Source organism: Pseudorasbora parva, chromosome 23 (assembly GCF_024679245.1).
Source record: "Pseudorasbora parva isolate DD20220531a chromosome 23, ASM2467924v1, whole genome shotgun sequence".
In the NCBI taxonomy this organism is placed as follows: Eukaryota; Metazoa; Chordata; class Actinopteri; order Cypriniformes; family Gobionidae; genus Pseudorasbora; species Pseudorasbora parva.
This window is the reverse complement of record NC_090194.1, coordinates 27873881-27895967: the sequence shown is the minus strand read 5'-3', so window position 1 is coordinate 27895967 and position 22087 is coordinate 27873881. Positions and strand designations below refer to the sequence as shown.

The following is a 22087-nucleotide window of genomic DNA, read 5'->3' as shown; positions in this document are numbered from 1 at the left end:
GTCAGGAAGACCCAAGGCCCTAAAATAACAAACAAAAAAGGGAAAACAAATAAAAATTCAAACTAACTTCCCTCGAGGTAAGAAATCAAAATCCAACAAATTACCCTAAACTACACTAACAAAACAGAGCGAACGAAATTGCAAAAATAAAAGGGCAGGTCAACCCTACAAAACATCCATTACCGAAACAAGCAAAAGAAAGATAAACATAGACTTAATTAACAAAAATCAAAAGAATCCAGAATAGCGGTCTGACGGCTGGAGAGGAGACAGGAGAAGTGCGACCGGCCCGGAATCGCAACAGCTCGTCTGCTGGAAGCGGAAGGGATGGTTTTATACCCTCATCAATTTCTACGGTCCAATCCCCACAGGAAGAGGTGGACCTTACCGCAGCTGGAAGTCCTACGTAACACAGAAGGACAACAAAGCAAACAAACAACACCAACCATTCACATAAATATATAAATAAACGGAATTACACAATTCCGTAACACCCCCCCCACTAAGAGTCAACATCATCCCTATACAGAGCGTGACAACGCATCTGCCAACACATTCTCTTTACCTTTCTTATAACAAATTCTCATTCATTAAATATAATAAATCAATTATTGTGTCTGATTTGTCTCAGTCACAACATTTAGAATATTTTTCATATAGTTTATATATTATTTAGCTGGAAGAGACAGATACAAAATGAACAGTTTGTGTACAATATATACAGAGAGAATATAAAATATATTTGCATATAAACAATTGTGATTGGGTCAGGTCACAGTGTATTTGCCCCCTTTTTTATTTGTTTTATGTATTACTTGTCATTGAACAATGTTTCTCCCTTAAAAGTTGTCTCTTTCAGAGAAGATCTTGCTTTTCCCAACATGACAAAGCCAGACCACACACGGCATCAACTACACTATCATGGCTGCATAGAAGAAGGATCCAGGTACTGAAATGGCCAGCCTGCAGTCCAGATCTTTCACCCATAGAAAACATTTGGCACATCATAAATAGGAAGATGTGACAAAGAAGACCTAAACCAGTTGAACAACTAGAAGCCTGTATTTGACAAGAATGGGACAACATTCCTATTCCTAAACTTGAGCAACTTGTCTCCTCAGTCCCACTGTTAATTTCGTTGACGAAGACTATGACGAAAAATATTCGTCATCTAACCTTTTTAACGGACGAAAACTAAATAAAAACGAAATAAAAAGTCAGATATGATGACGAAGAACGTGACGAAATATAACTGACACTTTAGTCAACGAATAAAAATGAGACGAAAATATATGGGAGGGACGAATGGAGAAGAGATCCAATCATAAGTACTCTTTTTGTGGGCCGTGTTGGGTAGAAATCCAATCAGAGCGAATCTTTGATGGTAGGTTGATCTATGCAGAAGCAGCAGAGCCATTTAAAAAAATCCGCGGCAAATGCAAGCGCAACAGCTAAACAAACGCAGCAGCAGTTACACAGAAAAGACAGAACAGAAATGTCAGAGGCCGGACAAAAACGAAGAATTGACATCTGGTCACATTTCACATATGACAACAAGGACAATCATACGCCTGTAAACCGTGTGGAGCAAAAATCGCTGGGAAAAACACCACCAACATGAAGCGACATTTACAGACGACTCATCCAGGAATACATGCCAAAGCACGCACTGCAGTTTATTTTATCAGATAAACCACCGTGTTTCCGCTAGCTCTAAACTTGGAATAAAATAGAAGCTAAAGAAAACCAAGTCTGACCTGTATTGATTAGACCAGCGTTTCCCAACAGGGGTGCCGTCTGACGTGAGCGGGGGTGCCGTGTAAAACGCACTTGCACCGCGGTTCATCTCACATCTGATGACGCATCTTTAATATGGGTTGTAACTTGAAAATAATGCTTTATGTATGTTTCTGTCGATGGATACACGTGCTGGCTCCTCAGTGATAGGCTACACTACAACAGCGATAATAAAAGAAAAACTGGCAAAACGGTTTCTCTTTGTAAACTGTGTTCAATGCATGAGTGCTGCCGTTTGTCCAGTCATTTCGCTATCCTCACCCGGGTATATTCACCAGAAGACGTGAATGAGAGCACGCACGCGCTGTGTCAAGATCTGTCATCCGAGAGCGCGCACGCGGCCCACAGCGCGCAAATATTCAGTTATCTTTCAAGTCTTGCGCTTGAACGGACAAACTCATACAAAAAGTATGTCAACATGTCCATCTTGTTAAGTATCCAAGCAGACATAGTCTGAATATGCCTTAAGTGAACTTTATACAGTCGAGAAAGACGACGCATACCCCTGTCTTAAAGGGGCAGCAACCTTTAATGTCAAAGAAAATATGAGGACTCACTGCTCTTGATTGAATAGCTTGTGTAAATTTAATAAGGATTAATCTTTCATTTAAACAGTTAAATATGTAATTATTTTACATTTGATTATTTATTCTATTTCTCTACCTAAAACTAACGTTAGACCTACCTGAAAAACAGGAAATGCATTGTTCATTTTACCAGTATCTTTGCTCAATATAATTTATTTGTGCTACTGCTTGGATTTAAGTTATTTGTTGGTATTTTCTTTATTTTTAATAGTCCTTTATTCTGTGAACATACCAAATACCGAACCGTACTGAAACCGTGAACCTAAAACGTTATACAAACCGACCCGTGAGACTAAGACTAAAACTCTAATGATATTTAGTCGACTAAAACTAGACTAAGACTAAAAGATTTCAGATGACTAAAATGGGACTAAAACTAAATGGTGTGTTATTCAAAAGACTAAGACTAAATCTGAATTTTCTGTCAAAATTAACACTGCTCAGTCCCCCAGACATTTGTAGACTGTTATATCAAGAAGAGTGGATGCCACACAGTGGTAAACATGGCCTTGTCCCAATTTTTTTGAAATGTGTTGATGCCATGAAATTTAAAATCAACTCCCCTTAAAATGGTACATTTTCTAAGTTTAAACATTTGATATGTCATCTATGTTGCATTCTGCATAAAATACTGAAATTTGAAACTTCCACATCATTGCATTCTTTTTTTTCCCCAAAGTTTTTACAGTTTCACAACTCTTTTTGGAATCGGATTTGTATACCCATACTTTATTATACAAATGTGAAGGATAATTAAATGTTGTAAAAATGTATAGGTATGACTCAATTGTAAGTTACAGTATCTTTCTTTTGTATGTGGGTCCTTTATGCTTGGTGTATAAAATTGACTTTTATTTTGACAAGAGAACAGGAACGCCTTCTGTAGTTGAAATGGCCAAGCCAGGTTTGGCAGAGGAGCATGAATATTAGGTGATCCTGTTTGGACCAAACAGATTGGTGTTTTTTAGTCTTCTCCTTAGAAGTTGTCCATGTATTAAATTATGTTTTATTAGAAAAATTAAGGAGGAACATATTAAAATGATCAATCCAATCATCATGTCATTCTAACCAGCTGTCAGCAATCAACATGTCCACCCAATCAGCACAAGTGAATGACTATATAAATACCCAGTCAACTCACCAATATTCATTGACAGTTTTTTTCAGCATCCCTTAATCTTCCTTAAACTTAACTGGTTACTTTCCTAACCAGAGATACGGGGGAGTACTCTGGGTTCGGGCTCAATACCGAGTTCGGAGCCCTCTCTTTGGAAAACACACCAAATATGCATACTAGTATGCATACTATTTACTATCTGATTATTTGTAAGTGTGAACTTGTGAAGTACCCATCCAGGTTCAAGGGCAGACTTGGGGTATTACCATTTTCCCTGAACATTTTTATTATTTTTGGGGGGCTCAAGGACTAATTGTTAAAAGTAATTCCTGGCCAAAATGAACATGATCACATGCTTTTCATTTGAATTGGGCACTTTATTTGAAATAGTCAAGAACATCCAATCTTACTATGCACGTTCTTTTAAAAAAGTTAACAAGAGTAAACTAGAAGTCCAATGACTATATTTATCAGCAGAATGCAGAAATACAATGAACAATTAATTCATGTAAACCATTTCCTATGCACATACATTTAAGTAAGTACTGTAGTTGCGCTTCATTCATTTCTTGTTTAGGGAAACTCGACTAACAGGACAGGAAGTATTTATTTGTCAGCACACGGAGGAGCTTCCTGTTGCTGCTGAACTCATACACCTTTGTCCCACTAAAGAGATACATTTTATCTGGAAGGAAAGAAAGAAAGAATTATGAAATTGTACATTTTGGACAGAATTGAGTCTTTGTATTGTTACAGATCTGTAGAAATGGAAGTTAGAAAAACCTACCGCCGATCTGGTGGGCTGCTGTAACCTCTCCAGTCACTCCTGGAAATCCATCTTCCAGACGTTTGGGATTCCCTCTGTCCATTCTCTTCATTATCTCATTATAGCTACTCAAGAATGGACATTTGACATTGTCATTTTGGAGAAAATGTTAATGGCTTTTGTTTATGATATGGCACTTGACCCACCTGTAGTAATATATGTCAAAGAAGAGCAGTGTTTTTCCCGAGGTTTTGTCGTGGACGGCAGCACTGACTTTTGTCACAGATGGTGGCAGACCAAAGCTACTGAGAGGCTTGGGATAGCCTGGCTCAACACCGTGGCTGTTAAAAGCCCAGACGTTTTTACCTATAAATAAATAAATAAATAAATATAGGCCTTATATATATGGGAAGGAATTAATCTAGATTAAAATGGCTCATCTGAATTCTGCCGAAGGCATTCAGAATGTGTGTGCTACCCAAATAATAGCGTTTTCATGGAGCACTGTAATTGGTTTAAAAGTCAATCCAAATGAAAATGCTCCATTTAAACATCTAAATCGGGAAAAGAAATGGCCAAACCGAATGAAATTGTAATCGGTTTCATAGTGGGGGGATAAACCTTTTCATGAACTGATCAAACGAAACATTTCACCATGTAAACGACCTGTCCCGATTACTTTTCAGTGTGCATCTTTAGATGGCATGATATACAGGGAGTGGCGCGCTCTTTAGCAGTGGTGAAGGCGCGCTGTGTGCCACTGACAGCAGGCTCATGTTGACAAGACAGGAAAGTTAATTTTTCTGAGGGGTAAACATTTTATTTTGTAAGAAGTTATGAAGATAATATTATTCCATGGTTGGAATAATGACAGACACAGCCTGGCTACACCATTTCATCTTGACAGCGTTGTCCAAGGCACTTTTTACCTCAACTGTGCCTGACAGAAGAATACATTTTTCTGAGGTGATTATTACACTTTACAACAAATAAATAGCTTTTATAAAACCGTATAAGTCCTGGTGACCGTTGAGAATTGCTATGGCAACCGTGAAAACATTCCAGCTGCTGGAGAGGACACAGCATTGACATTTCAGATGCGGCAGACAAACTGTGCAAATTTCACAAGATGATTCCAACTGATAGTCAGTGGTCTATGGTCAGCACGTAAACCCCAGATCAGTTTTAGATAACGTCTCAAGTAAACATTCCACTGAATCTTTCAATCTGAATGACAAAAAAGTTTGCGTTTAGGTGGTACTCGAGACTGGAAGAACTCCTAATGTTACACTAAACTAATTCTGCATTGCCCAAGGTGCAAACAACCTTAGTCTTGTCGAGGTTTCCATATTTGGGAAGCTTCTTAAAAAAGCAAACTCAGCGACTTCATAGCTGCATCCATGTTAGCACGTCACGTTTGATGTGGTGGTAATTTCACACTAGGCATATACACAGGTTCGAAGATTCGTTCTCACCCCCTACAGTGCAATTCGGCTAGGTACACATCCGCGCTAAAATATCAAAGTGGAAGTAATCATAGCTTCCGTAGTATAGACTCAGCTCCCAACCCAACTTTGAGTATAGATTAACAGCGATATTTTTTTATCGCCCGATAAGAGTCTCACGTTAATGCAGCATGTTAACACCAATAACGGCCCACCACTAATATATTATACACACACACACACACACACACACACACACACACACACACACACACACACACACACACACACTCACCTAAAGGATTATTAGGAACACCTGTTCAATTTCTCACTAATGCAATTATCTAATCAACCAATCACATGGCAGTTGCTTAAATGCATTTAGGGGTGTGGTCCTGGTCCGGACAATCTCCTGAACTCCAAACTGAATGTCAGAATGGGAAAGAAAGGTGATTTAAGCAATTTTGAGTGTGGCATGGTTGTTGGTGACAGAAGGGCAGGTCTGAGTATTTCACAATCTGCTCAGTTACTGGAATTTTCACACACAACCATTTCTAGGGTTTACAAAGAATGGTGTGAAAAGGGAAAAACATCCAGTATGCGGCAGTCCTGTGAGCAAAAATGCTTTGTTGATGCTAGAGGTCAGAAGAGAATGGGCAGACTGATTCAAGCTGATAGAAGAGCAACTTTGACTAAAATAACCACTCGTTACAACCGAAGTATGCAGCAAAGCATTTGTGAAGCCACAACATGCACAACCTTGAGGCGGATGGGCTACAACAAGACCCCACCGGGTACCACTCATCTCCACTAAGGCTGTTGGTGGTGTAATGGTGTGGGGGATGTTTTCTTGGCACACTTTACCTTTGAATAGGAAAAGTATTTTTTCAGGATCCTCGTAAGCAGCATCAATGTTGTCCGGGGCGTTGGGCCACACATTCTTGATTAGATATCTCGTCATTTCCGCTCGATGTGGATACCTACGCCAGACAAAGCTGCACACACACACACATACATACATCATATATATATATATATATATATATATATATATATATATATATATATACATACATACATACATACATACATACATATATATATGTATATATAAAATATATATATATATATATATATATATATATATATATATATATATATATATATATATATATGTGTGTGTGTGATTTTTATTTGTTTTATGTATTACCTGTCCTTGAAGAACAATGTTTCTCCCTTAAAAGTTGTAACTGCATCCAATATCAAGTTAGGGTCACAAACATTAGAAGTTGATGGTGTTGGACTTGGTGTGATTGTGGTTGTGTCTTCGTTTGGGCCTTGAAAAAATACCACATAGTTAAAAAACAAACAAACAAACAAAACAGTATGTTTCACTCTTGAAGATCATATTACCATAGAGTGACTGAATCCCTGTAATGTCATCAGAGGGCAGAGAGAAACGTTCTGGATCTGTGAAACTGTATGTGGGAAACATCAGAGCGCCAGGAACATTGGAATGAGAAAGACCCAAAGAGTGACCTAATTCATGGGCAGCCACCAAGAACAGGTCATAACCTACAGAGAAATAAAGTGCCACTTTAGAGTTTTAGTTGAAATCAAAGTGACTATTAAGATGAATCTCTGAAAACTGCATTTAATAAAACTAAAGGCACAAAACAAAAAAAGCTACATTACATTTAGCTTTTGGTGTGTGGAAAGTGAAAACTTCATCATCATCGAAATGTGCATCTCCACCGATTCCAGGTGAGGGTGCGAAAGCATGAGCCAAAATGCCTTGTGGTCCGTCAAATGGGTAAGCATCACCATGATCTGTAGGAAAGAGTTTGGCATATATATATATATATATATATTATAATTCGATTTTGGAAATCAAATGAACCTGAGCTTTATTTTTAAGAAATTTCAGTTGCATTCAAGGATGTAACAATTCACTAGTTTTCTTCTCTTACACATACGTAGTTATAGGTTTCATATATTATTATTACAACAGTAAGTTCGAATGAGGTTTACATGCACAGCTCTACATCCATTACATTAGCAAATATACAAAAGGGAAACCCACAATCATGCTTTGTGCTTGCAATTGATACTAACCCCAAATCAAGTTAACTGTACTGTTAGATTTAGATTTTATTTTATTTAATTATGACTGTGACTAGTCAAACAGTCAGAGCTACAATTGGGACTGTTGCTGATTGCTGGCTGCCACTTAGATGACGCTGTTCGCCGTTCGCCGTTTTTTCCCCGCTTCTCTGCTGTTATTGTTTGAATTGTTGTGGTTGCTTCTGGTTTGAAGGACATTTGATGTTGCTAGCTGCGGCTGCTCTCTCTTCTGGGTGTCGGCTGGTCACTGGTGGTCTTCCTCAGGCTTGAACTGCATGATGGCTGAGGTTGGCGGTTGATTGGCGGTTGATTGGCGGCGTTTGCACCGGCCCGGCATCATCAGCGTCCGGAATGATGTTGAGATGTTCTGCTTCTCGGCTGCATCGCTGTTCCATCTTGCATTGCGGCCGTGGAACGGCATGGTCTTCTGCGCCGACCCCGGTGTGTCCACAGAAGTGCCCAGAAAACTTTGTTTGCCTCCTGCATGCTGCTGCAGCGATCGCCTCCATCTGGTCTTCAGCTGCGCGTGTCATGGGACTTATACATGGGAATATGCAGCAATAGAGGGAATGCATCAACGTCACTTTCCCGCCGGAACACGCCCCCCTCAGCCGGGGCTGAGTGGCAGAAGAGCTGCAGCGTGACTGCAGTTACTAGAGGAAATCGTGAGTTGAGCAAACAATTATCAGTTTAAACTAAAGTTTGGGCTCGATATAGTGGTCCTTACAACTTACCACAGATTCAGTGATCCATGGATAATGACATGAAGCCAGGAATCGTGTTTTCCTGACATTTTTATGAGCCTGATTTCAACATGATTATATATAACTGATCAGTCATCACATTTTTCGAGTGAATCCCGCTTGTATATGTGGATGGGTCAGTGTATTGAAGTGTGTATGTGGCCGCTTGTTACGAATGGAAAACAAAAGTTTTATTCAAATTCTGAATATATATTAATAAAAAATAAATAATAATTATATTGCCCAGACAGCGCGCAAAGAGTGCTCCCGTTATAAGCACTAAAAGCTGTCACTCATTCAATAAACCCAATCTCACAAAGTTCTGCAATGAAGCTGGTATACATGAACATCTTATTTCCCAGTGTCTGCACTTACAAAGGGGAGCGTGTTAACACAGGACCTGGACAAACACTCGAGCGGTCAGTGGATTCCAAGTTCAACACCTGTGATTGGCCAATTCCGTTGTAGATATCTACAAACATGTCCGTGATTGGCTACATTACTCACCGAAGCGAAAACGCGTTGGAAATGTAATCATTTTACGAGTGCAAATACAGATACACACTTGATCATTTGCTAGCTCCTTTTCGCTAATAATATGCTATTATTACGAATTCTTACAGAGGATTACAGATCCTAGACAAGCAGTTATGGGCAGCTTTTCCCTCTAAAAGCAGAAGCAGCAGCAGGTTGGTGGTTTGAGTGATAAAATTACACGCTATTATAAAGTCTTTCTCAAGCTCAGAACAGCGATGTCTATTGGGTCCGTGGACAAGCCTCCCCTACCCCCCCCTCTGGCACCGGGACTGGTTTTGTGTGTTTTGCATTAACACTGTAAACCATGCTGTAAACCAGTGCTGCCTCTCAGTCTTTTTGCCACTCAGTAGGGCGTAATAGCAAGCGCTCTAGCTGACGGTGATGCCATGTGCATTCCCTCTATAGAGCCTCTAGCATTGGGAGAAATGTAAAACATGGAGTGGACCACAGTGTACTGTGGATCTCACAGAGACTTCCACCATCAGCTCTGTTTTCTGTTCAGTAAAGCTTTTATGTGTTGATGTTTTTTATTAATCTATATCTTTACTTTTTATTCATTTTTTGTTATTTTTCCCTTTTCCATTGTTGCATTTTGAGATTCTTTGGAATGAAAAGTGCATTATAAATAAAATCTATTATTAATTAAAATCTATTAATAAAATAATGTTTATATTAGAATAAATAATGAAGTTTCCTTTTAATTAAAGTATTTTTATTTCAGAAATCTGGCAAATGTTTCAATGAATGATTGTATGAAAAAAAAAAAAAAAAAAAAAACGATCATGCACAATAATTTGATCGATTATTGGCCAGCACAAACAATTCAAGATTTAAAAGTCATTGAAGAAAACAAGTGAATTCAATTTAGTTTAAAGTAATTAAGCAAAACGAAAAGTACATGGTTCATAAAGAAAATATGAACACAAATAAAGGGATGGAGGGAACATACCTCTTGTAACAAAGGAGATCATGATGTCTGCTGTGCCGCTGTTGATACGGGTAAATGTCAGAGGAGTGACATCTGCCCACAATTTTAGAGCCCTTTTGATGGAATCATCCACCTCTGCTTCTGACAGGTCAGGGGTGTAGTTCACAAGCCTGTGGAAAGGTCCATATTCTAGCTGGTCTTTTTTCTGTGTGACAAAGAGAGCTGATCATACACACCTGTAGGTGAGCGTGTTGGTCGACCATTTGGGTCCGTCTCCAAAGGTGGAGAATGCAGCAACATCTGGAACTCCACAGCGGGGCTTCTTCATCACCTCTAGTGTTTCTTTGTCCAGCGTTCCAGTGACCTTGAGGCCAAAAAACTCCTGCATCTCTTTCAATTTCGCAGTCATTGGATCCAGCTCTCGTAATCCAAAGCCAAAATCAGGTTTTTTTTCTACTTTAGATACCGAGCTAATTTCCGATTTATATTCCAGTTCGTAGAAGCTCTTCAGGTAACTCTAAAGACAATATAACATAATTATTGAAAGAATTAGGCCTATAACAATACACAAAACAATCAACAAGCATATATAAAAAAAACAAACCTCTGCAATGTCATAATCATCATTGGGTGTTACAATTGGTACTGCGTGAATAACAAACACCAGGTTCGCAAGAAGACACAGCTGGCGGTGAATCCTCCTCATGTTGAGTTGCTTCTTAAGATCTTGAGCTTTACTTCTGATTGCCAAGCGTCTGATTAAGACTTATATACTCTTAAAACTGTGAGGTGTTGAGCAACGGGTGAAATTATCAGCCATAAACTTCTGTGAGTAACCCATCAAACTGACAGGCAAGACAATAATAACAGGGTTTTCAACTTTCTTGACATAGCCTTTTCCTCCTCGCCCAGATATTTGTGTTATTTTTCTTCCTCATGCTTTTATTTAACGGCAACATTTCTAAGCGTTTCTATGTATTATAAACAAAAACAAGGGCAACATGGTAATGATATTTGGTTAAAAAAAAATAATGCTTTACTGGACTGTTATTCAACTTAAAATGATTAAATAATATAAAATCCAAAATACCCCCTGCCTCACTGCTAATAACAAAATCAGGAAGAAAGTATATATTTCTTTTTAATAAATGTGATAGTTATAACAGGGAAAAACATTTTTTTTTTTACCTTAACTATATGCATATTATTAAATATAATCTAGCATAAATTATATGCAGCATACATTATGAGATAGCTAATACATAACTGTATCTTCTAGGTAAAATAAAAAAGAACATATATTATGAATTACTGTAAATGACAATATACACATACATATACATAGATACATACATATATACACACACATACACACACACACACACACACACACACACACACATATATATATATATATATATATATGTGTGTGTGTGTGTGTGTGTGTGTGTGTGTGTGTGTGTGTGTGTGTGTGTGTGTGTGTGTGTGTGTGTGTGTGTGTGCGTGCGTGTGTGTGTGCGTGTATGTGTATATGTATGTATCTATGTATATGTATGTGTGTTTGTATATATATATATATATATATATATATATATATATATATATATATATATATATATATATATATATATATATATATATATATCATTTAAATACATTTAAACCACCTCCTCTAATATCCTTAAAAGGATAATCATGACTTTATTTACTTATAAAATAGTATGTTTTAGAGTATTTCAAAGGAAATCAATAGTAAACCCACAATTTTGAGAGGAAAGCTTGACATGTGTGCAAAGAGTGAGGTGTGCTTGGGGTGTTATGAAAGATCTGCAGGTAACTGCAATCGTCACTCTTTATTGTCAGATGGATGAGTAATATTTTATAATTAATGAACAAATGATGACTGAGGCTTTCTAATAATAATGCATATGCACCACAATACAGTCATGAAAGTGGTCCACGTGGCTTGTGCAGTATATATTCTTCTGAAGCCTTATAGTTCTGTTTCTAAAATCTTAATATTTTGTATTATTATTATTTAACCTTTATGGGGAACCAAATAGTTGATGGGCCTTAATAACTTCCATAGTATTGACAACAACAACAAAAAAAGTCAATTACTTTTTGGTTACAGACATTCTTCAAAAGATATTATTTTGTGCTTAACAGAAGAAAGAATTTCATACAGGTTTGAGATAAGTTGAGGGTAACTAAATTATGACAATTTTCATTTTTAGATGAACTATCCCTATAAGAACGAATTCTTATTGACAAAAACAGCCTGGCAGGAGAATAACAAGCTCCTGGATAGACATGGGCTATAATGAAAATTATGGGTGGTGGAATTATATATATAAAACGAATTAACTGAAGATTCAAATGAGTCAGTAGGACACCAAAGTGGAGATTCCGGATTTGTGTAACAAATGGAGAATGTTGAAGGATACATTTTAAACTGTCATTAAATTAATGGTACATTGACATCGCCCTTGAAAACAGTTGAGATGTCATTTGTTTTTATCACAAAAACAGGAGTTTCTTCTTTTTTAGGTGTGTAGGAAATGTTTCTTACCTTAAACATGTTGACAAATAACATGGACATGACAAGATTGAAATATATATATAATGATGACACTCAGCTATATATAAAAAACAACCTCATTTCCACTCTGTCATCTCTGAGCTCCTGTCTTGAGGATATTAAGGCATGGATGAAGGCAAACTTCCTACAGCTAAATAGCTCCAAAACAGAAGCTATTTTAGTGGGTACCCCACACCAGGTCCAGTCATCACCTATAACGCACCATCCCTTCCCTGGTCAAAACATTCCAATTTCATCGACAGTCACTAACTTGGGAGTAAGATTTGATGCTCAACTCACATTTGAAGCCCACATACAACATCTGTGTAAGATCTCCTTCTATCATCTCAGGAACATTGCTAAACTCCGTCCCACACTTAGTCTGTCAGATGTTGAAAAACTTGTCCATGCTTTTGTATCATCCAGGCTGGACTACAGACACGCTCTCCATTTTGGGATTCCTGGCCAAAGTCTACAAAATATGACAATACATTCAGAACAGTGCTGCCAGGATCCTAATGAGGATAAGAAAATATGACCATATCACACCCATCCTTCACTCGCTCCACTGGCTCCATGTTTCATACAGGATTAATTATAAAATCATCTTACTTACCCATCAATGCATCCACGGAAACGCACCCCCCTAAGGAACTACTCGTCGCAACACAAAACTCTTCATGCAACCTCCGTTCTGGAAACAAAGCTCTTCTTCAACCATCCAGAACTAAGCTCCGCACTATGGGGGATCGAGCCTTCTGCTCAGCCACACCACGTCTTTGGAATTCCCCTCCAGAAAACCTAGGGGCTCCTCAAGCAATAGACTCTTTTAAGAAAGAACTAAAAACCTTTCTTTTTAAACAAGCATTTTTTACTTTTTGCTAACTTTTTTTTTTTTTTTTTTTTTTTAAGTGTTCTTTCCGGTTTTTAATTTTGTTTTATGTGTAGCACTTTGGGATTGTTTTTAACTATGAAAAGGGCTTTACAAATAAAATGTATTATTTTTATTATTATTATAAACTTGAATGCTTATTGGATTTAAGCATATCAGGTGATGTGTATTTGTGTACTGAGTGAGGGTGTGGCCTAAGGAGATCAACACCGTATATTAAGGTGTGCATAATTATTAGGTGATTAAATTGTCCTCGCATGACAATAGATTTCTTGCTGCTGTCATTCTGATAAAGAAGGGTTCCTCAAATCCAGTCCTCGAGGGCCACTCTCCTGCAGAGTTAAGTTTAAACACTTTTACAGTTTAAACTCACCTACCTGAATTTCCCCAGTTACTCTGCCCTACAAAGGCAAAAGACCTTAACTCACTGGAGTGTGGAACTGAGAAAAATGACTTTAAAGATTTTTTGTTGTCCAGCCAAATTAGTTATAGGTAGGACAATGGAAATCTGGCATTTAGATGTTTTAGTAATGACAATTATCTACATACACTTTTTTTTTTACTCAAACTTGACTTTTGACCCCTATTTTGAAGTTACGGCACTCTGCCTTTGTATTGTCTGCAAAAAATGTGGAGTCATGCCAAGGCAAAAGGCAGTAACTTCCATATTATCAATATTTGGTTGCTGATCACCATTTGCAAAATCAATATAGTAACACCTTTATAAAATCTTATGATCATGGCATTTATTTTGGATGATTTACAATTAATTATAGCCATCTTATTATTATTAAGGACACAATACCTCTAGTAAAGAGAATCTTCATTGGTGTGCAGCAAAACTTACAGGTTGATAGGTGACACTGAATTATATGAACAAGATAAGATTATTTCTAATGAGTAAACATTTGCATATATAATGCAAAGATATAAAAAATAGAACAAATAAAAAATCTTGTAAAAATACATGTGATAAATAAGACAAATAGCAAACAGTGCCGCTGGTTAATCAAGGGTTAAGTTTGGCTATCACGCTATTATATTTTGGCTAATGACAGCGCTGACTGGATCGGATTGCCCATTCATAGGCTAAACAGAGTAATTATTTATTGCAATATGTTTTTAATGTTTTTATCTAGTAAAAAAAGATACAATAGGCTACATAGCTTATACTTTTACATCTTTGAATGAAAATCGCCTCCCAGCTGGCATTCAACTGACATTAAACGTTTAAATGTAGTTGAAATAATGTCAGTTTATGAAAAAACATTGTTTCAACGTCAAAACAACGTTGAACACCAAATAGTTGAATTGGTGTTGTTAACTCACTAAGAATTCAACATAGAAATATCAACAAGTTTTGAGTTGTACGTCAAATCAACATTATTTTTACAACCATGACTTTTAAAATTTTTGTTGAAATATCTTAGTAGAAAAATAACGTTGGAACAACGTCCAAACAATGCTGATCAATTAACTGTTGAAAAAGAGTTGATACATGAATTATGATACAACGTTGAAATATCAACTCTGAATTAAACGTTTGTTGAGCACTTTCTACATCTTATGGCTTACTTTGACAGCAAGTCCGATTGATCATTTTGGTTAGTCATTCCATACAAGAACAATATATGCAGTGGCGGCTGGTGAAAATATTATATGTGGGGCTGTTTGTGTGGGGGTCTGGGGATATACATTTCCCCCATACAATTTTAAATTTTGTAGATGTGATTTCCTGCATTCTGGTGCATTTTAATTTTTATATATTAAGTTGTATATATTAAGTTAATTTTTATATTATGTGGTCTCTTAATTTTTCTTCCAGAGCTATATATATATCCTACACAGCTCTGGAAAAAAAATTAACAGACCGCTTAAAATTAAAAAAATAACACACAAACATACACACACACACATAGACACACATATGGACGGACACACACACACACACACACGAATACAAGATGTATGGCTTGATTGGAGGACGGCGACTGTCCATCACACAAAGGCCAATAGGCTCTGACGGTTCCACACAACACCTGCTTGCGCGTGCGCGAAGTGGGTCTGTGTCGTCATCGTCAGCCTCGCAGGTTCTCTGACCTGGACCGATTCGACTGAATTTGGGCATAACAGCTCAGACGGTAAGCAAAGTTTTTGAAGTCACATTTTATAACTAGAAAATTCCTAAATAAATGTTGAGTGTGCCTGACTCTGGTCCATATACGTATTGTGTTAATTAATTATGTGTTTATATGGGCAGACTAACGTAGTTTAACCGCGAACCGGAGTTACTCTTATCTTATCTGTGTGTGTGTGTGTGTGTAGACGTATGGGCAGACTAGTTTAACCGCGAACCGCCGTTAGTCCGTCGTTCCACCGGCGTGTATGTGTGTACGCTCCATGAAGCTAACGTTATACATATTAGATCAGTTTGAATGTTTTTGTCTTGTACTACCGTTACCCAATCAGGGAGAGGCATAAGAATATCTATACATCTTTAGCACGTCACATTCTTCTTTCTTCTTTTTCCAGAGATTTGGACCTGAAAGTCTCCTTTAACGTTAAGTTGTCCCCATACCTAACCCAACCATCTATTTGAATCTGAAAGTAACTAACCCTTAACTTTTTTTTTGTTACATTTTTGTAAAATTTAAATACAGGTTTATGTGGAAGACTTTTTATATATAAAATGTATATAATAATTTCTGATCAAATTATTGCATTTATGTTTGAATGATTCGTTTTTGACTTGAAACAGTTGCATATTAAACTTAAATTTAGCTTATCCTTCCTATTTTGTTGGTTTTGGGAGGCGTGTTAGGGTGCGTTCACACTTGTAGTTCGGTTCGTTTGGGTCCGGACCAAAAAACAAAAACAAACATAATAGTCCTGGTCCGCTTAGCGTTCACACGGGCATTTTTAACAGCGAACCTAAAGTTACCGAACCAAAGGCACAGGGAGACGCTCACAACCTGATTGGTCGGTTTATATGACGTAGGAGCTCGTTTACCGAACAAGCAAAACAATGCTGTGTGCGGATTACACGCGCGGGCATTTTATGCGTGTACATATGGCATTAATTTTTACCAGAGAACTCATGAAGAGCTCATGAAATGTTCACAACATTCAAAACAACGCTGTGTGCTGGATTAAACGCGATCATTTTATGCGTCTAACACATATGGCATTATTTTTTACCAGAGAAATTAATGAAGAGCTCATGAAATGTTCAAAACAATGCTGTGTGCTGGATTAAACGCGATCATTTTATGCGTGTACATGTGGCATTATTTTTACCCGCTGAGAACTCATGAAGAGCTCATAAAATGTTCAAAACATTCAAAACAGCAGCAGTATTTCCTCCGTTGTGCAAAAGAGACGGCCGTTCTGTCGTCTGTACCTGCTAATAATGGGCAACACAGGAACTTTGATGAGAAGAGCCAGGTATGCTTTTTGTGTGTTTTTTCTAGCATTTTCGAAACATGCTCGTCGGACCAAATATTGATGAGGCTCTTCCTCGTTGCTCTACGTTTGCCCTCTAACGTTAAAGTTACTCATTTTGGATACACCGATCTTTCCGCGTTGTCAAATCAGCTGCATTATGCGTCGCATCTTGTGACATTATACATCCGGTTTTTGGTCCGTTTACATGTCTTTGGTTCGTGTTGCGTTCATATATCAATCGAACCGCACCAGAGTTCGTTTGGAAACGGACCGAGACCCATCTTTTTAGCGGTCTCGGTCCGCTTATTTGGTGCGCACCAGGGTTCGGGTGGCAGCGTTCACATATGTTCAAATGAACCGCACTAACCGAGCAACCGCACCAGGGTTCGTTTTAATCGAACCAAACATGACAAGTGTGAACGCACCCTTAGAGTGGGATTCTGTAGGTGGTCCTCAGAAAAAAAATTGGAAGATAAAGTGGTCCTTGGGCTGAAAAAGTTTGAGAAACACTGTGTTAAATTGATAGTAAAGGAGATTTATATTATTTGAAAATATGTTTTTATTTTGAATAAATGCAGTTCTTTTAAACCTTTTATTCATCAAATATATTAAGCAGCAGAACTGTTTCCAACACTCATAATAAATCAGAATATTAGAATGATTGCTGAAGGATCATGTGACGGTGAAGGAATGATACTGAAAATTCAGCTTTTCACAGAAATAAATTGTAATTTAACATATAATAAATTGAAAACCAAATATTTAAATTGTAATAAGATCACAATATTACATTTTTTTCCTGTATTTTTGATCAAATAAATGCAGGCTTGATGAGCAGAAGAAACTTTGTTCAAAAACATTACACATAGTAATGTGTCCAAACTTTTATATAATAAAATACTCCATTCTGGGCTTTAGACTAACTTCTCTACCTGAAGCAAGGGTTACTACCAACTGCCTTTTGTTGCTCGCTCAAGCACATGATTATCAATGACTTTGCATGTTGATCAATACTAATTTATATACTTTGATCATTGGCAATGCCACAAAAGTTGATATTTGCTAAATATTTTAATTTGAGAGAGTAGTGTTTGCTAATACTGATCTGTTTTTTTTGTTTTTCTCATCAGATGCGGTCTTGAGCTTAAAGCCAATGAAAGTAGACGAATACATGGCCAAAGACTTGAAATATGCACCTGAGAGGACTGGTGGCGGTAGCAGAAAGAAGTAACAAGAAAGGAAGACTTAACCAGCTGTGTTTAATGTTGCCCAATGTTTGGGCCGTTTTTTTTAAAGGTTAAAAAAAGCTAGTTCACCCAAAAATGAAAATTCTGTCATTTACTCCTCACCCTAATGTCGTTCCAGACCCGTAAGACCTCCATCTTCAGAACACAGTTTAAGATATTTTATATTTACTCCGAGCTTTCTGTCCCTCCATTGAAAATGTATGTACGGTATACTGTCCATGTCCAGAAGGACCAGAAAGATAATATCATCAAAGTAGTCCATATGTGACATCAGTGGGTTGGATAGAATTTTTGCAATGAAAGCAATGAAAATACATTTTGGTCCAAAAATAACAACAACATAAAAAGTGACAGTATACCGTACATACATTTTCAATGAAGGGACAGAAAGCTCTTGGACTAAACATAAAATACCTTAAACTGTGTTCCGAAGATGAACGAAGGTCTTACGGGTGTGGAACGACAAGGCGAGTGATTTAAAGGGTTAGTTCACCCAAAAATGAAATTGATGTCATTAACTCCTCCCCCTAATGTTGTTCCACACCCGTAAGACCTCCGTTCATCTTCACACACAGTTTAAGATATTTTATATTTTAGTCCCAGAGCATAATGCAGTATGCACAATACTGTCCATGTCTAGAAAGGTAATAAAAACATCATCAAAGTAGTCCATATGTGACATCAGTGGGTTAATTAGAGTCTCTTGAAGCATCCAAAATACATTTTGGTCCAAAAATAACAAAAACTACGATTTTATTCAGCATTGGCTTCTCTTCTGCATTTGTTTTCAAACCTCAAATAAAGATTCAAACAGCCATGAATCAATGATTCGGATTGCTACAATGCTCTGGGACTAAAATATAAAATATCTTAAACTGTGTTCTGAAGAGGAATGGAGGTCTTACGGGTCTGGAATGACATTGGGGTGAGTCATTAATAACCTCAATTTCACTTTTGGGTGAACTAACCCTTTAATGACAGAATTTTTGGGTAAAGTAAAAGTTTGACATGTGTACAATTGATGTGAAAGGTTGGCACAATTGCAGCTATGTAATAAAGCATGTTTCCTACGTCAGTGAAATGTCTTTATTAATCTTCTTCCTGGTCTTCCTTTGACCAATTGGCTTCTTCCAAGCTGACTGTGCGTGTTTGCAAACTTTGTGTTTATGTATCCATTTCAAGGTGTTTGGTGTTACTGTTGAACACATCAATACTTCAGTGAAAACAGTTTAACAAAAACTATGTTGAAAAGCAGGACTTTATAGTGACGTTGAAATTTCAACGTTGATTGGATTTGCAAAATCTAAACTTAAATCAATGTTGGCAAATTCACCTATGTTGAGAAACATGACGTCGGAATGACGTTGCCATTTCAACGTTGATTAGATTTGCAAAATCTAAACTAAAATCAATATTGTTTCAATGTTGGCAAATTCACCTATGTTGAGAAACGTGACATTGGAAAGACGTTGCCATTTGAACGTTGATTAGATTTGCAAAATCTAAACTAAAATCAATATTGTTTCAATGTTGGCAAATTCACCTATGTTGAGAAACATGACGTCGGAATGACGTTGCCATTTCAACGTTGATTAGATTTGCAAAATCTAAACTAAAATCAATATTGTTTCAATGTTGGCAAATTCACCTATGTTGAGAAACATGACGTTGGAATGACGTTGCCATTTCAACGTTGATTAGATTTGCAAAATCTAAACTAAAATCAATATTGTTTCAATGTTGGCAAATTCACCTATGTTGAGAAACGTGACATTGGAAAGACGTTGCCATTTCAACGTTGATTAGATTTGCAAAATCTAAACAAAATTCAACGGTTATCCAACACTGGCACCTGACGTTGATTCAACAGTGGCTCAATGTTAAAATGCCAGCTGGGCTAGCCTAAAAGGACAACTTTTAGATTGATGTGAACGACAGGAATAATTCTCAGAATGCTTGTGGATTAAACATCTCCGATGACGTTCAATGCCATGGATTTTATCGGGTTTACAAGAAAAGGTAGGATATATGCATATAATTGCGAACTGTTACTAGCCTACTGATTGTATGCGTGGTCGCACGCTGTCACTGCATTCGAGTAGCCTACACACACTCGTGCAGTGGGCAGCCCCAGACTGCCTGACAGCGCGCTGAGAGAATATTCTGCATTATGAAAACATGTATGACAGTACACAGGCTACACCGTAACTCAAACGCGGCAAACTTTAATAGACATTAATACAAAGGCGGGACACCATAACTGCATGTCGGTACCGTAACTTAATTTTGACGCATGGCTAAACAAAGGCAGAGTACCGTAACTCAGTTTGAGTGTTCTAAAACCAAGGCAAAGAGCGGTAACTGCTGTTACGGTGTTCTGCCTTGGTTTCTCCTGAGCTTTTGGAAGTTACTGTTCAGACAATCCATAATTTTCTCGAAAAAACAACATAATTGACTAACGATATTTATCCACATGATAAAGGAGGTCTTGAAAGTCCCAAAAATGTCAATAACTCATTTTCGACCAAAAACGAAGTTACGGCCTTTTGCCTTTGCACGGCAGTACTCTGAAGACCTTATTTAGGTGTGTTTGACTAGGGTTGGAATTAAGCTCTGCAGCTCAGAATCCTGCAGATAATCTTGCCAGAAAGCATTACTCCCGCTCTTGGAATGAATGATCTGAGAGAGATTCTCCACATAATTTGCTATTAAGGCTTTTTCAGCCTTTACTAAAAGGCTTTTTAACTGAAGTGGGTATCTTTGGAGAACATCGGGACACCCAGAGACTTCTCTGAACCTATAAAATGGAAACAAGTGTGTATTACAAATGTGACTTGAAAGCTGTGGCGCGTGTTTTCATGTTTAATTAAGTGAGTTCCCACAATGAATTCCAGATAGGACAAATTAAACTTCACTTGTGCTGGTGCCCTATAACATGGTGGATTTCAATCATTAACATTTTCATATAACAGTTGGTTTCTCTCCCTGCAAGTGACTGAATTATTTATTTATTTATCAAAGAATACACTTGTTTGTTCACCTTGACAGTTTGAACATAATTGTTTCCTTTAATTTATTTAGTTTCAGTATTTTCCTTGTTGTTCAATTGGTTGTTAATTTCATTTAGTGGATTTTTTTCCACATTTTGTTCAGATATAATGTGATTATTTGGAAAAGTCAGTGTTGTATTGCCAGACGTACTCTATGGCCATACCCCCGGTTTTTGTGAAACGTCACCATGATCTTGAACCCCTGTATTTCTGCCAATTTACCACCAAAAAACTCTCTTTAATTTTTATGCCGAAGGAACAATTACTATATAGGTGTTCAGATATAAACATGCCTTTCAAAAGGTACATGAGGCTGGAAGACCTTAAATGGGCCCTTAAAGATGCAAATTTTGTCCTTGATTTAATGTAGACAGAGTCGAAAAACTCCAGAGTAAGCCCTCCTTTGTGCACAGCACCTTCAGATATTCCATAGTCATCAGTAAACTTAACATTCACCTTCTTGGGCGAAAAATTGGATCTGCCCATTGCTCTGGTTGTTCCATCCCACACATCTCTTCTTATGATATTTAAGCATACAATACTGTCATTATATACTCTAGAAGCAATTATTGCCATTATTCTTTCTAAAGTCATATTTAAATAATAATAAACAATAAAACAATACAACATAGTAAACAAATGGTAATTCATCCATTGATAATGGAAAGAAAAAATATTTTACCTTTTTCACATTTTATACCATGACTTTAAAATATAATACAAAATTATAACCATATTACAAATATTGTTGACAAAATGTCTGGATAATATAAATATACATTTAAGTTAGGTGGCAGCCTGCTTATTTATTCATCCTGCATTATAAATA

The 22087-nt window shown here is 37.2% G+C and overlaps 1 protein-coding gene and 1 long non-coding RNA gene across 2 annotated transcripts; one reads left to right on the top strand and one right to left on the bottom strand.

Moving 5' to 3' along the window:
* Positions 1–4054: 4054 nt before the first annotated feature.
* Positions 4055–13170, bottom strand: LOC137061861 (collagenase 3-like). Its single transcript, XM_067432479.1, has 10 exons — positions 12926–13170; positions 10281–10561; positions 10066–10214; positions 7408–7542; positions 7126–7287; positions 6923–7049; positions 6577–6707; positions 4474–4633; positions 4289–4392; positions 4055–4186 (listed from the first exon to the last, which is right to left on the bottom strand). Exons 1-10 carry the CDS (start codon positions 12938–12940, stop codon positions 4089–4091), a joined length of 1362 nt encoding a protein of 453 aa, XP_067288580.1. The 5' UTR covers positions 12941–13170; the 3' UTR covers positions 4055–4088.
* Positions 13171–15611: 2441 nt separating this feature from the next.
* On the top strand, positions 15612–18625 carry LOC137061865 (uncharacterized). Its single transcript, XR_010901180.1, has 3 exons — positions 15612–15658; positions 16050–16124; positions 18092–18625. It is a non-coding gene; the product is annotated as an uncharacterized lncRNA (long non-coding RNA).
* Positions 18626–22087: the final 3462 nt, after the last annotated feature.

What these genes read in the sequence shown, in the direction of transcription:
- LOC137061861 (XM_067432479.1), bottom strand. An exon ending in CCACACACCAAAAGCTAAAT is followed by an intron (nt 7,288 to 7,407) that starts GTAATGTAGCTT and finishes ATTTCTCTGTAG; the next exon opens with GTTATGACCTGTTCTTGGTG. An exon ending in AATACTTTTCCTATTCAAAG is followed by an intron (nt 4,634 to 6,576) that starts GTAAAGTGTGCC and finishes ATTTATTTATAG; the next exon opens with GTAAAAACGTCTGGGCTTTT.